The sequence below is a fragment of the Leopardus geoffroyi genome, chromosome B2, assembly GCF_018350155.1.
Source record: "Leopardus geoffroyi isolate Oge1 chromosome B2, O.geoffroyi_Oge1_pat1.0, whole genome shotgun sequence".
Taxonomy (NCBI): domain Eukaryota; kingdom Metazoa; phylum Chordata; class Mammalia; order Carnivora; family Felidae; genus Leopardus; species Leopardus geoffroyi.
The window spans coordinates 117,102,735-117,116,935 of record NC_059332.1 but is presented as its reverse complement, the minus strand read 5'-3'; the positions used below and the strand labels follow the sequence as shown (position 1 = coordinate 117,116,935).

At 36.9% G+C, this 14,201-nt stretch overlaps 1 protein-coding gene across 7 annotated transcripts in view; it reads left to right on the top strand.

Moving 5' to 3' along the window:
• The window catches only part of ARHGAP18 (Rho GTPase activating protein 18), a 194,931-nt gene that overhangs the window by 143,279 nt on the left and 37,451 nt on the right, over positions 1 to 14,201 (top strand). For 5 of the 7 annotated variants that reach the window (XM_045499537.1, XM_045499541.1, XM_045499542.1 and 2 more), the window contains exons 5-6: positions 3,626 to 3,804; positions 13,624 to 13,789. In XM_045499537.1, coding sequence (XP_045355493.1) covers positions 3,626 to 3,804; positions 13,624 to 13,789 — 345 coding nt within the window. The remainder of the gene's footprint in view (positions 1 to 3,625; positions 3,805 to 13,623; positions 13,790 to 14,201) is intronic. The other 2 variants (XM_045499538.1, XM_045499544.1) reach the window with 1 other exon arrangement.

Here is a 14,201-nt window from a genome sequence, read left to right as displayed (position 1 = left end):
TTGCAAAAAGAAAAAAAATACTCTAAATTAAGCTTAAAAATTTAATCCTTACTGTGTTGTTTAGAAACTTTAACAGAGGTGGTCTGTGGCTGCCAGATTCCAGCCCAGGGACTTACCCTTTTGTTTTGTTTATGTTTTTAAGAGTGTTAATGCCACTAATAGTATTGTATTTGGACTGGAAGCAGTAGGGAGGAGTATCAGGTAGACTGTGGAGGACTGGGAAGTGTTCCCGACCTCATCACAATCAGGTCAGTCCCAGATTATAAGGGATATTTTGGAGTCTTGGAACAGCCAGTATCTCCATTTTTCTTTCCGTACTTTTCTCAGAACTTCTGTCCTGTGCCCCTGCCTTTCAAAACAAATGAATAGGTAAATAAGTGTGTACATGTGAGTGTGGATGGACACATACATGTCTATATATTTGTATCTGTAAAAGCACTTGCTGTTACGTGGAAATTTCTTTGCTTCTATTTTTTTTAAATATCAGAATGATATTACCGAGTGTTTCCCCAAGTCTGTGTACCAGTAAACACTGAAGGGGCAAGCAAGCTAGAAATAGCTGGTGCTGGCCTGTCAGGGCGCTAGATCATTGAGAGAGACAGATGAACCTTTTAGGCCAATGCTGAGGATGCTTTGGGGAAGGGGGACTGGCCGTTGCTCAGTGAACACTGAGGAAAACATTGTCTTTTCTTGATGGGTTCCCCCGTCACCAGAGGTGGTGATGTAGGCTATATAAACAGAAGTTCTGGAGGGCAAGTTCATTATATGAGTACTTCCCACCTTGCTTGCAGCAGCTGAGTAAAATGTGACCAACTTGCCTGAATTACAACTATTTTTGCTGGAATAGAGCCTCTGATCAGAATAATGAGACTATATGTGTAATGTCATACGTGTAGCACCGTGTCACTGAGTATGTACCACTCCACCTGTTGTGAGCAATGCCACATTCTTTCGATAGACAGTAAATTAACCAGTTTTATGTAAACCTTGAAAGGTTCAGAATGAAATGCATGGAAAACATTGTCTGGAGTGTGAAAGTGGACCTCTTTCTGTTTGAAATCTGAAGGTGTGAGTGACATTTTCTATTTTAAATGTTTTCCCATACTTAGGCTTTTCTTGATGTTCAACAAAAGATATTTATCCTAAATGAAAAAGTCATAAAGTCTTAATGTTGCAAGAGTTGTCCCATTTCCAATGAATCTGCTAATTATTATTCTTTTCATCAAATTATACAAGGCCCATTGTTTTTATACATACACTTAGAAATTTTAATAATATCCAAATAACTTTAAAACTTTCATGTTAATATGCATATTTACTTATTTTCTCTTGATGACCATGCAGGAAGGAAAAGTCTCTTTAAAAATAAAGGCACTTTGGGATATTTTGAACAATTGAAAAACTTGAAGGAGTTTTGTCAAATATTTATAAGCCAGTGCTATTGTTCACTTTAACAACCAAAGGAGAATAAGGAAATTATACTGTTTACACTTTAGGACTTTAAGAGTCAAAACGTTTATCTCTGAATTCTCTGTTAACTTTTCTAAGAGTAAGTCATTGATTCATAGATGCTTTTAACTAGCTGGTTAACTATCCATTTCTTGTAGCGATGTCTCTGTCACCCCTGAAACTGTTTCTTCTACTGTCTACCATAACTTGATCTACCGTTTGATCTCTTAGGCTTTTATATTCATTTCTTTTATTTTTGCCACGTTTTGGAGCAAATTCATATAGTTTGAATATATTGCAATTTAATTATAATTTCTCCCCTCAGTTTTGAAATCAGAGAACATTGTGTGTGTGTGTGTGTGTGTGTGTGTGTGTGTGTATGAGGCAGTGGTGTTCATTGTAACTCTTACATGGGGGTGGTGAGGAGAAAAAAAAGGGGGGGTAGCTTTAAAATTCTTGTCTGTACACACTCTGCTTCTGGAAAGGTAGCTTCTAATTTAAGAAAATGGCTACTCATTTTTTTTTCCCCCCTCTCCGAATGGTTTCCTAGGAAACCAATATACATATTCACAGTAAAACATATAACAGTGTAAACCAGCAGAGAAGAAAACTAAAATTGTGCTTTGGCCATTTCAGTTAATACTTTAAAAATTAATTGTAAAAAGGTCTAGTTATTCTAATTAAAAAATTGTCACAAGCTGTTGGAACGACAACACAAATAATACGTAAATGTGCCATAGGTAGCAGCAGATAATTACCATCGAAGAGCTTCAAATTTATTCTTAGTTTTGGAATTGGCCTAGGGCAGTGTTTACTGCCTTTTTTTAACTGGGAAATGCTACCACGTTCACCTCTGTAGTTTGCAAGGCCCAGTGCAAACTGAAGATGTGACTTCTTGTTCAGATTCCAAGGCCGTAAGGGTAGAGCATTAAACCCAGCAGGGGGCGCGTCTGAACACAGAGTCCCGTGACTGCGGATCACACTCCTAGAAGCCTCCCCTGCTAATCAAACAGAAGTAATGAGGCTAGATTCGTGTTTATTCCTAATTTTCCATTGGGTGAAGCAAACTTTTTTTTTTAATTTAAATGACTACAAATAGAGTTTTCTGAAGGCAGTAGTTTTAATAACAGGCATAATATGTAAGTGGCATGCCTTTGTTAAAATTTTAAATCAACTTTACCTTCTGTTGCCTTGTGGTGTTAATATATAAGCATGTAAATGCAGCGTGTAAGTTTATTTTGTAATTCAGAGCTGTCTGCTATGAATTAAAAGTCTGCAATGAAAAAAATAACAGTAATCCTGTCATTGGTTCCAAGGTTTTTATAATGTGAGTTGTGTTTAAACCAAAAACTTAGCAAATAGTCTAATTTAGAACTATCTTCCCCAAAGCTTTGAAGCTGGTGTTTTCAGCAAAGAGGTTTTCGAATGTAAATTCTTTCCTAGAGGATTAACAACGGGCAAAAAATTGTTAAACTATTATACACCCTTGAAATGTTGATACAAATATCCAGATTTTTTTTTGACAGGGTTTATAGTTGTGAGAACCTTCCTAGTCTTTGATATAATTGGGTGAAAAATCTGTTAGTTCATGTACCATTCTAGAGCTGACTCCCACTGTGGTAAGTTTTTGGTACCAACTCTTATTCTGGAATTCTTACTCTGATAGGTAGGTAACATTCCAGAAAGGAAAGGAGGGGTGTTGAAGAGATTTCTTCCAGGAATCTATTCCACTGTTAGAAAGTGAAATGGTGTATCACTAGTTCTAAGAGAGAGTAAAAGTAACTTCTTTCCACCCCCTCCCCACTTTTTGTTTTTGCTTTTAATCTCCCAGTGTAAAAAACAACAACAACAAAAAACCATTCAAGTCTACTGAATTTTTGTGAGGCTTTTCATTCAGAGTTTGAGATCATCCATCAGTTTTGGAATTTGACCTGGTCTAAGAATTGTGACCTCCAACAAAGATTCCACAATTGAACTATGGACTCTAGTCTTCACCTTCCCTATACCCTCCATGCACCATTGGTAGGATTCTTTGCATATACGTTTTGCCTTTAAAATATCCATTAATTACTGACTATAGTAAATAGTACTTCCTCCAGAGGTTTGTATACAGTTGATATAAAGACGTAAAAAAAGAAATAAAGAAAATACATTAATTGAGTCATTCTTTTCCCAGACCAGGCATCTAGTCTAGTTGTTGGTGAAAAAGAGCTGATCCCACTGGTCCCTGAGGAGGCACCTGCCTCTGAAACAGACATCAACCTGGAGGTATCATTTGCAGAGCAAGCAGTCAATCAGAAGGAGAGTTCCAAGGAGAAGCCCCAGAAGAGCAGAGGCGATGACGCTCCGTTACTTGTACGTAGTGCACTATTCAGATTTCACTAAATAGAAGAGTATATTTTTCACCAGATTTTTATTTTGGAAATTTCAGACCCATAGAGAAGTTGGAAGAATAGTACAGCAAACAGCCCTACAGGATTCATGTAGATCCATTTGACGGTTAACATTTCACAAACTTTGCTTTTCCTCTTTCTACATTATCTATTTATATGTTGTGCTATGGGCTGTGCGCTTGCTTTTTTTTTTTTTTTTTTTTTTTTTTTTTTTTAAAGTAAGCTCTGTGCCCAACGTGGGACTTGAACTCATGACCCCGAGATCAAGAGTTGCATGCTTGGCCCACTGACCCAGCTAGGCACCACCCACCCACTTTGTTTTAGCTTAACAAAGACCTACAAAACAACACAGCTATAATACTTAAGTTGAACACTAAAGCTATAATTGTATTTCATACCAGTCATATTAAAATGTTCCCAGTTGCCATAATATTGTCCTTTATAGCTTCTTCCTTCCCTACCCCCATCTGGAATTTGAGTAAGAGTTGTACATTACATTTGATATCATATCATTTGGTTTCCTTGAATGTAGATCACATCCCCTGCTTTTTCTTTAATATTTTTGAAGAGTCCAAATCAAATTTCTGACTTTGTCTGTTCCTCATGACTGGATTCAAGTTAAACATTTTTGGCCAAACTACTGCAAAGATGAGGTTTATGTCTCTGATTGCATCAGCAAAAGAGGGGCATGCTGTCACACGGCCCCTTTATTGGTGATGGAAGTTTGATCACCTAGTTAAGAAGATGTTCACCAGATCTCCGTATTAAGATACCTTTTCCTGTATGCAATTAGTACTAATTTGTTATACTTGGGACTGGGTGAGTATCCCATTTGTCAGTAACAACCAGTTGCCCACCAGTTTCCCCATGCATTTGTAATCCTTGCCTGAAACAATAATTAAACTAGCGTTTGAGAAATGGTGATTTTCTAATTTTTTAATTCCATATTGATTGATTGGCAATCTTGTGTAACACTTTCTCTCCCTTTTCTCTCTTTGTTTTTGAATATCACTGTGGACTGATGGCTTCCTTTTTTTTTTTTTAATTCATTGTTAAATAATCATTGTGTTTTTTCCTTTAATGTTCAAATATACCTAAATTTGACCAGTGGGAACCCTTCAGGGTGGTTCCTATGTCATTTTAACATGCCCTCATTTCTTTTACTTCTTTGCTTTCTAGGATGAGATAGATGTTCCAGGCTTACTTTGTACTTTCCTTCCCTCAGACTTGAAAGACTCCATTTCTTCAAGGAGCCCTGGTTTCTTTTAGTAGCAGATAGTATTTAGAAATTAAGCTTCATGTATTGAGTGTTCTTGTTGTTACTGAATGTCTTATATTTTTAAAAATAAATGTCGTTATTTATTTTGTAGAAATTCACACCTGCAAAAGTTAAAAAAAAAAATACGATGAACTTCCCATTACTTCCCTACTAGCCCCAACGTTCATTAACCCATGGCTAATCCTGACCTATCCATACCCCCCACCAATGCTCCGTCTGTGTTATTTTGAAACACATCTCTTAATATTTTGTCATCAATAAATATTTCAATATGTAGTTCTAAAAAATCGCAGGGTTTTTATAAACATGTCCATATTACCATTACTGTACCTAAAAAATGCTAACAGTTCTTAATTTCAAATATCCAGTAAGTGTTCAAATTTCAAATTGTATCAGCCATTTCATGATTGTTTTTTCAAATGTATTTGATTCCGGATCCAGTTAAGGTTTATGCATTGCAGTTGGTTGATATGTCTTTTAAGATTTTTAATCCCTCCCTCTCTCTCCATTCATTATTCTCCTTCTTTCTCACTATCCTTTCTTCCTTCCCTTTCTCCCTCAAAATTTATTTGTTGAAGAAACCTGGTTATTAAGTTACAGAGAATTTTCCCCCTCCAATTTCTCATGTTCTTCTTGTTCTTGTAAATTATTTGATGATAGATTTAACAGATTCAGGGTTTTTTTTTTTTTTGATCAAGATTACTTCATATGTGATCATATATCAAGAGACAAAATATCAAGTCTTTCTCATTTTGTGAAATCAGCAGCTGCAGCTAACCAGTGCTTGGATCCATTAGTTTATTAATGGTTACGGGATGATGTTTTCATTTCTTCTTTTATTCATTTATTAACTTGAATACTTTTTTAAGAAAAACTTTCTAAAATGTTTCCTTTTAATTGACCAATTGTCATTTTTTTGGTTCCTTAGCATCTTTCAATAGTGACCAATTAATGTGTTGTATTTTAATTTTCTTCTAAAAAATAGAATTTAACTCCTAGATGTAGTCCTATATGACATGACCCTGGACAAAATTTCCCCTGCGTATGTGACATATTTTCTGCTTTAGGCCTAGAATTTTCTGTTACCTGCAAGAAACCCTGGGTCTGTTTAGTAGAAGTACACTTTTGTGTACTATGAAGTACTTTTTGTGTACTATGATCAGGACACCAGGACCGTTCCTTTCTGTGGGTTGGTCATTGCTTCAAGCCTGTTCAGAGGCCAGAAGTGCATGTGGATCTTCTTTCTTCCATGCCGAGAATAGTCGTTCTCAGGATACAGCAGGTGATATAATTAGAACACATATAATTACTTGTTTGTTTTATCCTCAGTTAATGCACAGCGTTCTCAGAATAACAATGGTAACGCTGCTATTAACAATATGATTACTAGGAAACAGTTTAAACTTGTTTTTCTTCTCTTCAGTTGTTTGTATCCTTGAGATATATCCCAAAAGGACTGTAATGATAAAATTACTGTGCTTTAGGTTACAAAGGATAGTTATTCTCCATATGGGTAAGCCACCAACTGCACACTTGGTTGAGTAAATGGTTTCATTTTATTTTCAATTTTTAGGGATTGCTTTTTTGAAATGTAATTTTGTTTTGTAAGCATGTAAAATATTTACATGGTCCAGAAGTCAAATTTAAAAACAAGTTGTATTAAAAGTCTGGCTTCTGTCTCTGAGCCATCATTCTATTCTCTCTGTCCCCTTACAGGTAAATTTACCTTCTAAGTAAATTCTTTTTTATTTTAACTTTATGGTTTAACCTTCTGTTCTCAGATAAATGGTAGCCCACTATACACACTTTTCTCAACCCTGAATTTTTGTTATTTTTGACTTAGCATTATATTCTGGAAATCACTCCATAGTAACATAGAGAAATGTTTCTCATTCTTTTTTTTATAGCTATATCCTACTCCATTGTGAAGATGCATCAAAATTTATTCAACCTTTTCCCTAATGGTGGACATCTAAGTTGTTTCCAGGCTTTATCATATATTTGTAAGAATCTGTTTTTATACCTGATGGGAAAAGTAAAGGAGTACGTATCCTTTGGCTTAAAGAGATGACCTATACTCCCAGACTGTCAGTGTAGTGGGCAGTCCATATCTCAACAGATGGAAGGGGTTTTAAGTGAAACACCGTAGAGTCTAATTTAAAAAAAAAAAAAATGAAGACACTGTTGACTTCTAAGCTGTTCATTCAGAAGTAGAATAGAATATAAATTAATAGCTACTTTAGAGACTTAAAAACAAAACTTCCTTTCTTGTTTCATTCTCTGCTTAACATTTCTGCTTACCTACCCTCTTGATTTTATTCATGTTGTGCCCCAAGCTTAAAATGACCTTCCTATTTGGGCCTCCTTGTTGTTCCCTGTTTACCAAGAAAGTCTTAACTCATCCTTTGGGGTCTAGTTCGGTCTCTAACTTTATTATTAAGTCCTCTCTGGTTGTGAATTTACATTAGGTACACTGTATAAAATAATCCTTTAAGCTGTTAAGATGCCATGCTTTTGATAATTATTGTCAATGTAATCTGGTATTTATCTATGCATATATGCATCTGTTCATCTCTATACCCATTTATCCATATGTCTTATAGAAGGCATGGGCATGTAAGCCTTTCACGAGTCCTCAGCATGGTTGATGGAATGAATATTTATATTCATCACTCTGAGGCAGGTGTCTAAGCAGATAAACCTTAAATACCATTTCTACTCCATGCTCCCCTGCTTCTGTAAATAAGCAGTAAGCTTTATGTAATACATTGTTCTGTGTTGACTTCCATTTTTTAATTCATTTCTTTTTTCTTACAACGTTGGGTATAGTCTTTGTTAATTCTTTATGATCTCTCACAGCAGATTCAGATTTCTCCTCTTAAATTTGTAGATCAGGTTTTATAACCTCTCATGGGGTTCAGTTTGAAAATGTAGCTACTACTTTGTTTTGTGTACCCACTGTATCTCAGAAAATATGCTCTGTAATTTATCAAATGATCTCATGATGTAGATGTTACAATTCCTGTTTTTCATACAAGGAAACAAGGAAACAATTCCTGTTTTTCATACAAGCAAAGGCTTGGCTTCAGGGACTCAATTTTGGAAGCTCAAGTTTTTCCTGGAAGGACCATGTCGACTCCACTTTATGTGCCCTGAAGGTCTATGTGTATTTAATTTAGGCGTGAGTTTAAGTGGCTCTGTATTGGTGCTGGTGACAACTTGTTCAGGGTAGCTTGGGATATTTTATCAATAAGATTCTGGGCTTGTGGGGTCCATCATGTACAATAGAAATTTAATAATACTCCTTCAGCATACTTTGGAGACTAAACATTAAGGATTCTGAAATTTTGAAGATCCATAATTTTAAAAGTGTAACTGGGGGCGCCTGGGTGGTGCAGTCGGTTAAGCGTCCGACTTCAGCCAGGTCACGATCTCGCGGTCCGTGAGTTCGAGCCCCGCGTCGGGGTCTGGGCTGATGGCTCAGAGCCTGGAGCCTGTTTCCGATTCTGTGTCTCCCTCTCTCTCTGCCCCTCCCCCGTTCATGCTCTGTCTCTCTCTGTCCCAAAAATAAATAAACGTTGAAAAAAAAAATTAAAAAAAAAAAAAAGTGTAACTGTGGTAAAGCCTCTATTCTAAATGCATGCCTATATTTAGTTCTTAGGTCTTTATTCAGTGTCCTATGGATTCTTATTGAATTATGACCTTGATTGTCTGGTAACACAGCTCCATGCATACTAAATACCAAAAACTAGGCATGGAGGCCCACCTTGGCAGTTTGCTGGAGAATGGAACAACTCTGGAGGACATTGAAGAGGTGTTGTTTCAGGATTGAATGAGGACACTGAAAGCCAAAGCAGACACACTTGTCCACAATGCAAAAATAGGTGTTTAGGGTTATAGTCCTGAATTGTCAAGAAAAGGTTAAATTACAGCTATTTGGTCTCCATTTAAAAAAATTGAAGAAATATTGGAATGCCTGGGTGGCTCAGTCTGATTTTGGCTTGGATCATGGTCTCACAGTTTGTGAGTTAAAACTCTGTGTTGGGCTCTGTGCTGACTGCGCGGAGCCTGGAGCCTGCTTTGAATTCTGTGTCCCCCTCTCTCTCTGCCCTTCCCCTGCTCACACTCTGCCTGCCTCTCTCTCTCTCTCTCTCTCTCTCTCGCGCGCGCGCGCTCGCAAAAAAAACATTAAAAAAAATTGAAAAATTGAGGAAATATAAAAAACTAAATTTGAAAGTTCATTTGTCTAGAAAAATATTCATCCTCTGAAAATGACAATGAAATGCTGTCATAAAATCACATTTTATACATGGAAAAATCTTAGTTAAGAAATGTCTTTCCTAGCAGACCAGGAAAAAAAAAAGTCATCTGTGGAAATTGACCAGGTAAGAATAGATTCTCTTGCTTTCCAAGTTGAAGGTAGAAGTGACTTGATGTATTAAAGTCAAGTCCATCAAAGTCCATCTTTACTGATGGAGTGCCTAAGGAGCCCTTTGTATTGTGAGGTCTGCAAAAGAGGGGTGCGGTCGGGGAGAGCTACCCGATTAATTTATAGTAACACATGAGAACCAGTGACCTTATAATTTTTGAGAAATTTTATTTCACTTCATTCTTGAAGCACATTTTTCAAAAGGCAAAGAGCTTTTCTTTTGCTGAAATTGCATTGCCTTCTCTTAGCCAGCGAACTGAACCATCCAGTCTATTAACTAAACAAAAATGACAGAGGACTTCATAAATATTTAAAGCTGTTGCTATGAATTAAACATTGGGATGAAGAACTAACTCCTTTCATTAAAGCACAATGATAAATAAATAAATAAATACATAAATAAATAAATAAAAGCAAGTTCATGACATATATTGCTTGGTAAATCAAATGTTTGAACTAATAATATTTCAGGTTTCTCTAAACATTTACCTTAGCTAGGTCTTTAAATAATTAAATTACATGTGTTTGGCTTATTAGATCAATAGCTACTGATTTAAAGGAAACGTTTAGAACTGAATAAAAAGAATAAATGGTTGGTAGATCAGATTGTTTCAGCCCTTCAGAAAACAATGCAATTAGCAGAACTCTGGGGCCAGGCCTGAAGAAAATGTGACAAGTTTTGTGTGATTTTGTGAAGCTCAGTACAAATCACAGGACAGTGAGGGAGCATCCAGCCAGTGGCCCTGTACCTCACTGACCTTGATTTTGTGCTTTTCTCCCTGTAGGGTGTGTGTCTTAATTCATTGAACAGACTGGGACAGGACCCCTGCAGTGTGCCAGGCCTATGGTAGAGTAGGGATACGGAAATGAGTCTGTATGAGCCCTTGAGGGGCTCACAGTCCTATACCAGTACCGATCCACCTAGATTCCTCCCCACATGCTCTGGTGGACAGAGAAAATGGAGCAGAACAGAATGGTTATTACTGCATTTAGAATCTAGAAGATCTGAATTTGCATCCTTCTTTTGCATGGGCTTTGTGGCCATATTTAGTCTCAAGTCCCCACCTAGAATATGCTGTAATAATTCCTACCTATTGGGACTTTTTGCAGAATAGGATCAAAAAACCATTTATCAAATAAGAGTATTAGCCTTATCATGTTTTCTCTTACCTTACAGTAATAGTTAGGCAAAAAGGAAAGGCACGAAATCTTGAATTTATTGAAAAAGCTGTAGGAAAGAAATGTAGTGATAACGCAACACTTTTTGAGTCTTTACTTGGGCCATTTGATCCTCACCACAGCCTTGTAAGGTAGGTTCTGTTGTTCCCATCTTACAGATGAAGTGGCTGAGGTGACACAGAGGTGATGTAATTTGCCAGAGGTCACATAGCTAGTAAGTGATGGAGACAAGATTGTCCACCTGTGGTTTGGCCCCACGTTCTCAGCCCCCATGCACTGCACCGTTAACACTTATGCTGGAAATTCACTTAGACTATATATTTAATGATGTCTACTGCTGTTTTATTTCATATTCTCATAAAGAACTATAGAAAGTTCTCTCTTGGAGTTGAGTTTGCTTGAAAGGAATTAGCTGCTCAATTCCAAAAGTTGTAGGCTTGAGGAAATGCTTTAAGACAGTGAAACGTCAACATTTTGGTCTTATAACCTTTTTAGGCTCTTAAAAAGTACTGAGGGACTTCAAAAAGCTTTTGTTTCACTAGTCAGGAAGGATGTTGGTATTGAGGACAATAACTACCATGGCTTCCAGCGCTTTGACAAAACCTCAGATACGTGGCCTTCTGGCTAAGAATCTGTGATTTCCTATTGTTGGAGCATTTGTTGGCTCCCTGAACTTTGCAGCTACTTAGAAGTCTGCTGTGGCTGAACCAAGACAGAAGGCATACACATAGTTCTACAGAAATTATGGTTTCATGAAAGATTTTGAGGAGATGAGGATGGCCGTAAGTGATTTTGGAATGTGAAGAATTTCTTTGGATTGAGTTCCATGGAAGTTTGTCGCTAACCTCTGTTCTTGGCCTATGAAACATGAATACATAGACTAAGGAATCGTTTTTCTTGATCAGTAAACAACAAATACTATGAGAGTAGTGATTTTGTCTATATCAGTTATTATACCTATGGATATTTGCCAAATTAGAAATTAAAATTGAGACATTTGGAAATTATTAATCCACTTTACAGTATTACAGTTACTATAAATAACATTTTTATGAAAAATCGTCATATTTTCTAAAACAAATTATTTTTTAAAAGATTTTCTTTAAAGTTTATTTTGAGAGAGAGCACACGTGTGCAAGTGTGGGAGGGGCAGAGAGAAGGGGGGGGGAAGAGAGAGAGAGAGAGAGAGAGAGAGAATATCTCAAGCAGGTTCTGCACTGTTAGTGCAGAGCTTGATGTGGGGCTCGAACTCACAAACCACAAGATCATGGCCTGAGCTGAAGTGGGATGCTTACTGTACTGAGCCACCCAGTCACCCCCTGAAACAAATTATTAAGAAGTGTGCCATGGTTTTACATTTTATCCACTCCAGTGTTTCACTGTAGTAGAAGTCATTTGGGTCCTCACCTCTATATCTGTGTTCAGTCTGTTGCACCAACACCTGTCTTACACCTTTGGCAAACTCCACTGAATAATCATAAGGGAATGGGAATGAAAAAGGCAAGTAATGCCTTAGTATTACGCATTAAATAGTTTTGACCTCATAGGTGCCTTGAAAGAGTATTCGGTAACTTCCTGGTTCCCTGGACCTTACTTTGAGAACTGCTGCTTTAAGACCTGTCTTTTGCACTAGTTTTTAGACTAGTTTTGCACTGAAGTGTTAATAACATGGTACAAAAATGAGCAAAGTAAAGGGAATAAAAGGGAACAGTTGAACATCCTTGTCCGTTAAATGAGGAAGTGAAGAATAAACCCTAAAGATATAACCTATATAACCTTTTTTTATCAAACCATCAAAGAATGATCATAGTTTTTAGTAATCCGTAAATGCAGTAGGAATAAAATTTGTCTTAAATATGTTAGCAAGATTCATGTTTTTACTTTGTGCTTTCTTATGTTTAATGCATTTAATATTAAAAGCGGCTGAATAGGTCGTAGATAATATTTGGGAAAGGCAGGAAACAACAAAACACCACTTACTTGCCTGTGATAGTAGTATCTCTAAGTCCCAGTTGATTTATTCTGTGGTGAAGGTAATAATGATAGGGACAATATAAAGGTGCTTGGGAAGTGCCAGGCATTTAAACGTCACTACAGCCCACTGAACTAGGTGGCCTTCTTCCCCTCCTTCTCTCCTTTTCCCCTCTACCTGTTCTCTTTTTCTTCCTCTCCCCTCTACCTATGTCCTCCTCCTTCGTCCTGCCTCCTCTCCCCTCCTCCTCCCCACTGTCCTCCCCTTCTGCCGTTTTCAGAAACCGTGGTTAAGCAGTTGCCAGATTGTTAGTGGCCAGTCAGTAGCTAGATGAGTGGTAGTCATTCTGGCTTTAACGTCCATGCTGTTAGTATCTCTTCTGCTCTCCCTGTCACCCCAGTGCTCTACAGCCCTTCTGTACCTATCTTATCTGGGTTTTTATGACAATATTTTAATATGTATTATAAATATTATTTATTTCACATCATTATACCTATAATACACATTACAGAATGTAGGTAAAGGGTACCTCGTACATTGTAAGCACTCACTCATGGCTCTATCCTCTTTTTCTTCCTCCTCCTCCTACTCATGGTTGGTCTTCTAATCTTCCTTGGTTCTTAAAAGTCAATAACTAGAATTCTTTTTCAGTTTTACCATCTCTTTTGTCCTCTTTGCCACGAGGATTAGTACTACTAGTACATAGTCTGGTCGCATCGTCTGTTGTACCTCACATACTGACTCGCTATAGGTTTGAGGACCATCCTCATGACAAGATGGCGGTTCATCCTGACTATAGAAATTCTGCCATAGCTTTCATTGTCACTACTTTGAGTATAGCTTCTTTGTATAGTTACAGTTTAGTCGTCTTTGACTAAAAGGGTTAGATATTATAAACCTTTATTAATGGTACTTATTTTAGAATTTCAGACTGCCAAAAGACAAAACGGGTACCACCAAGATTGGTGACCTGGCACCCCAGGATATGAAGAAGGTTTGCCATTTAGCCCTAATTGAGCTGACTGCCCTCTACGATGTATTGGGTGTTGAACTGAAGCAACAAAAAGCTGTGAAAATCAAAACAAAAGGTAATTTTGAAATAAAGAACAGTTAGATTTACTTCAGAAGTAGCAAAGATGAGCTTTTGAGTGGTATTCTTAGAGGGGGAAACACCTACAAAGTAAACTGACACTTAAAAACATCTGAAGTTCAGATTCTAAAACGTTGTTTTCAAAAATCTTGAAACTTGATAAACATACACCATTCTCCTGGACTATAGAAAATAAAGAGGTAATAAAATACTTAATTACCTTTGAAGGAAATCCTAAGTTAAGGAATCTTTCCACAAATGTTCTTTCCTTTGAAAATAGTATGTTTAAAAAGTACATTGGGTACATAAACTACTTTATTTCCAAAATCAGATCTTGAAAAATAACTTGAAGGTAGTTGATCGATTGCTTTTGCTTACTTATTTGATGGGATACATAGGGTGGTTAGTAG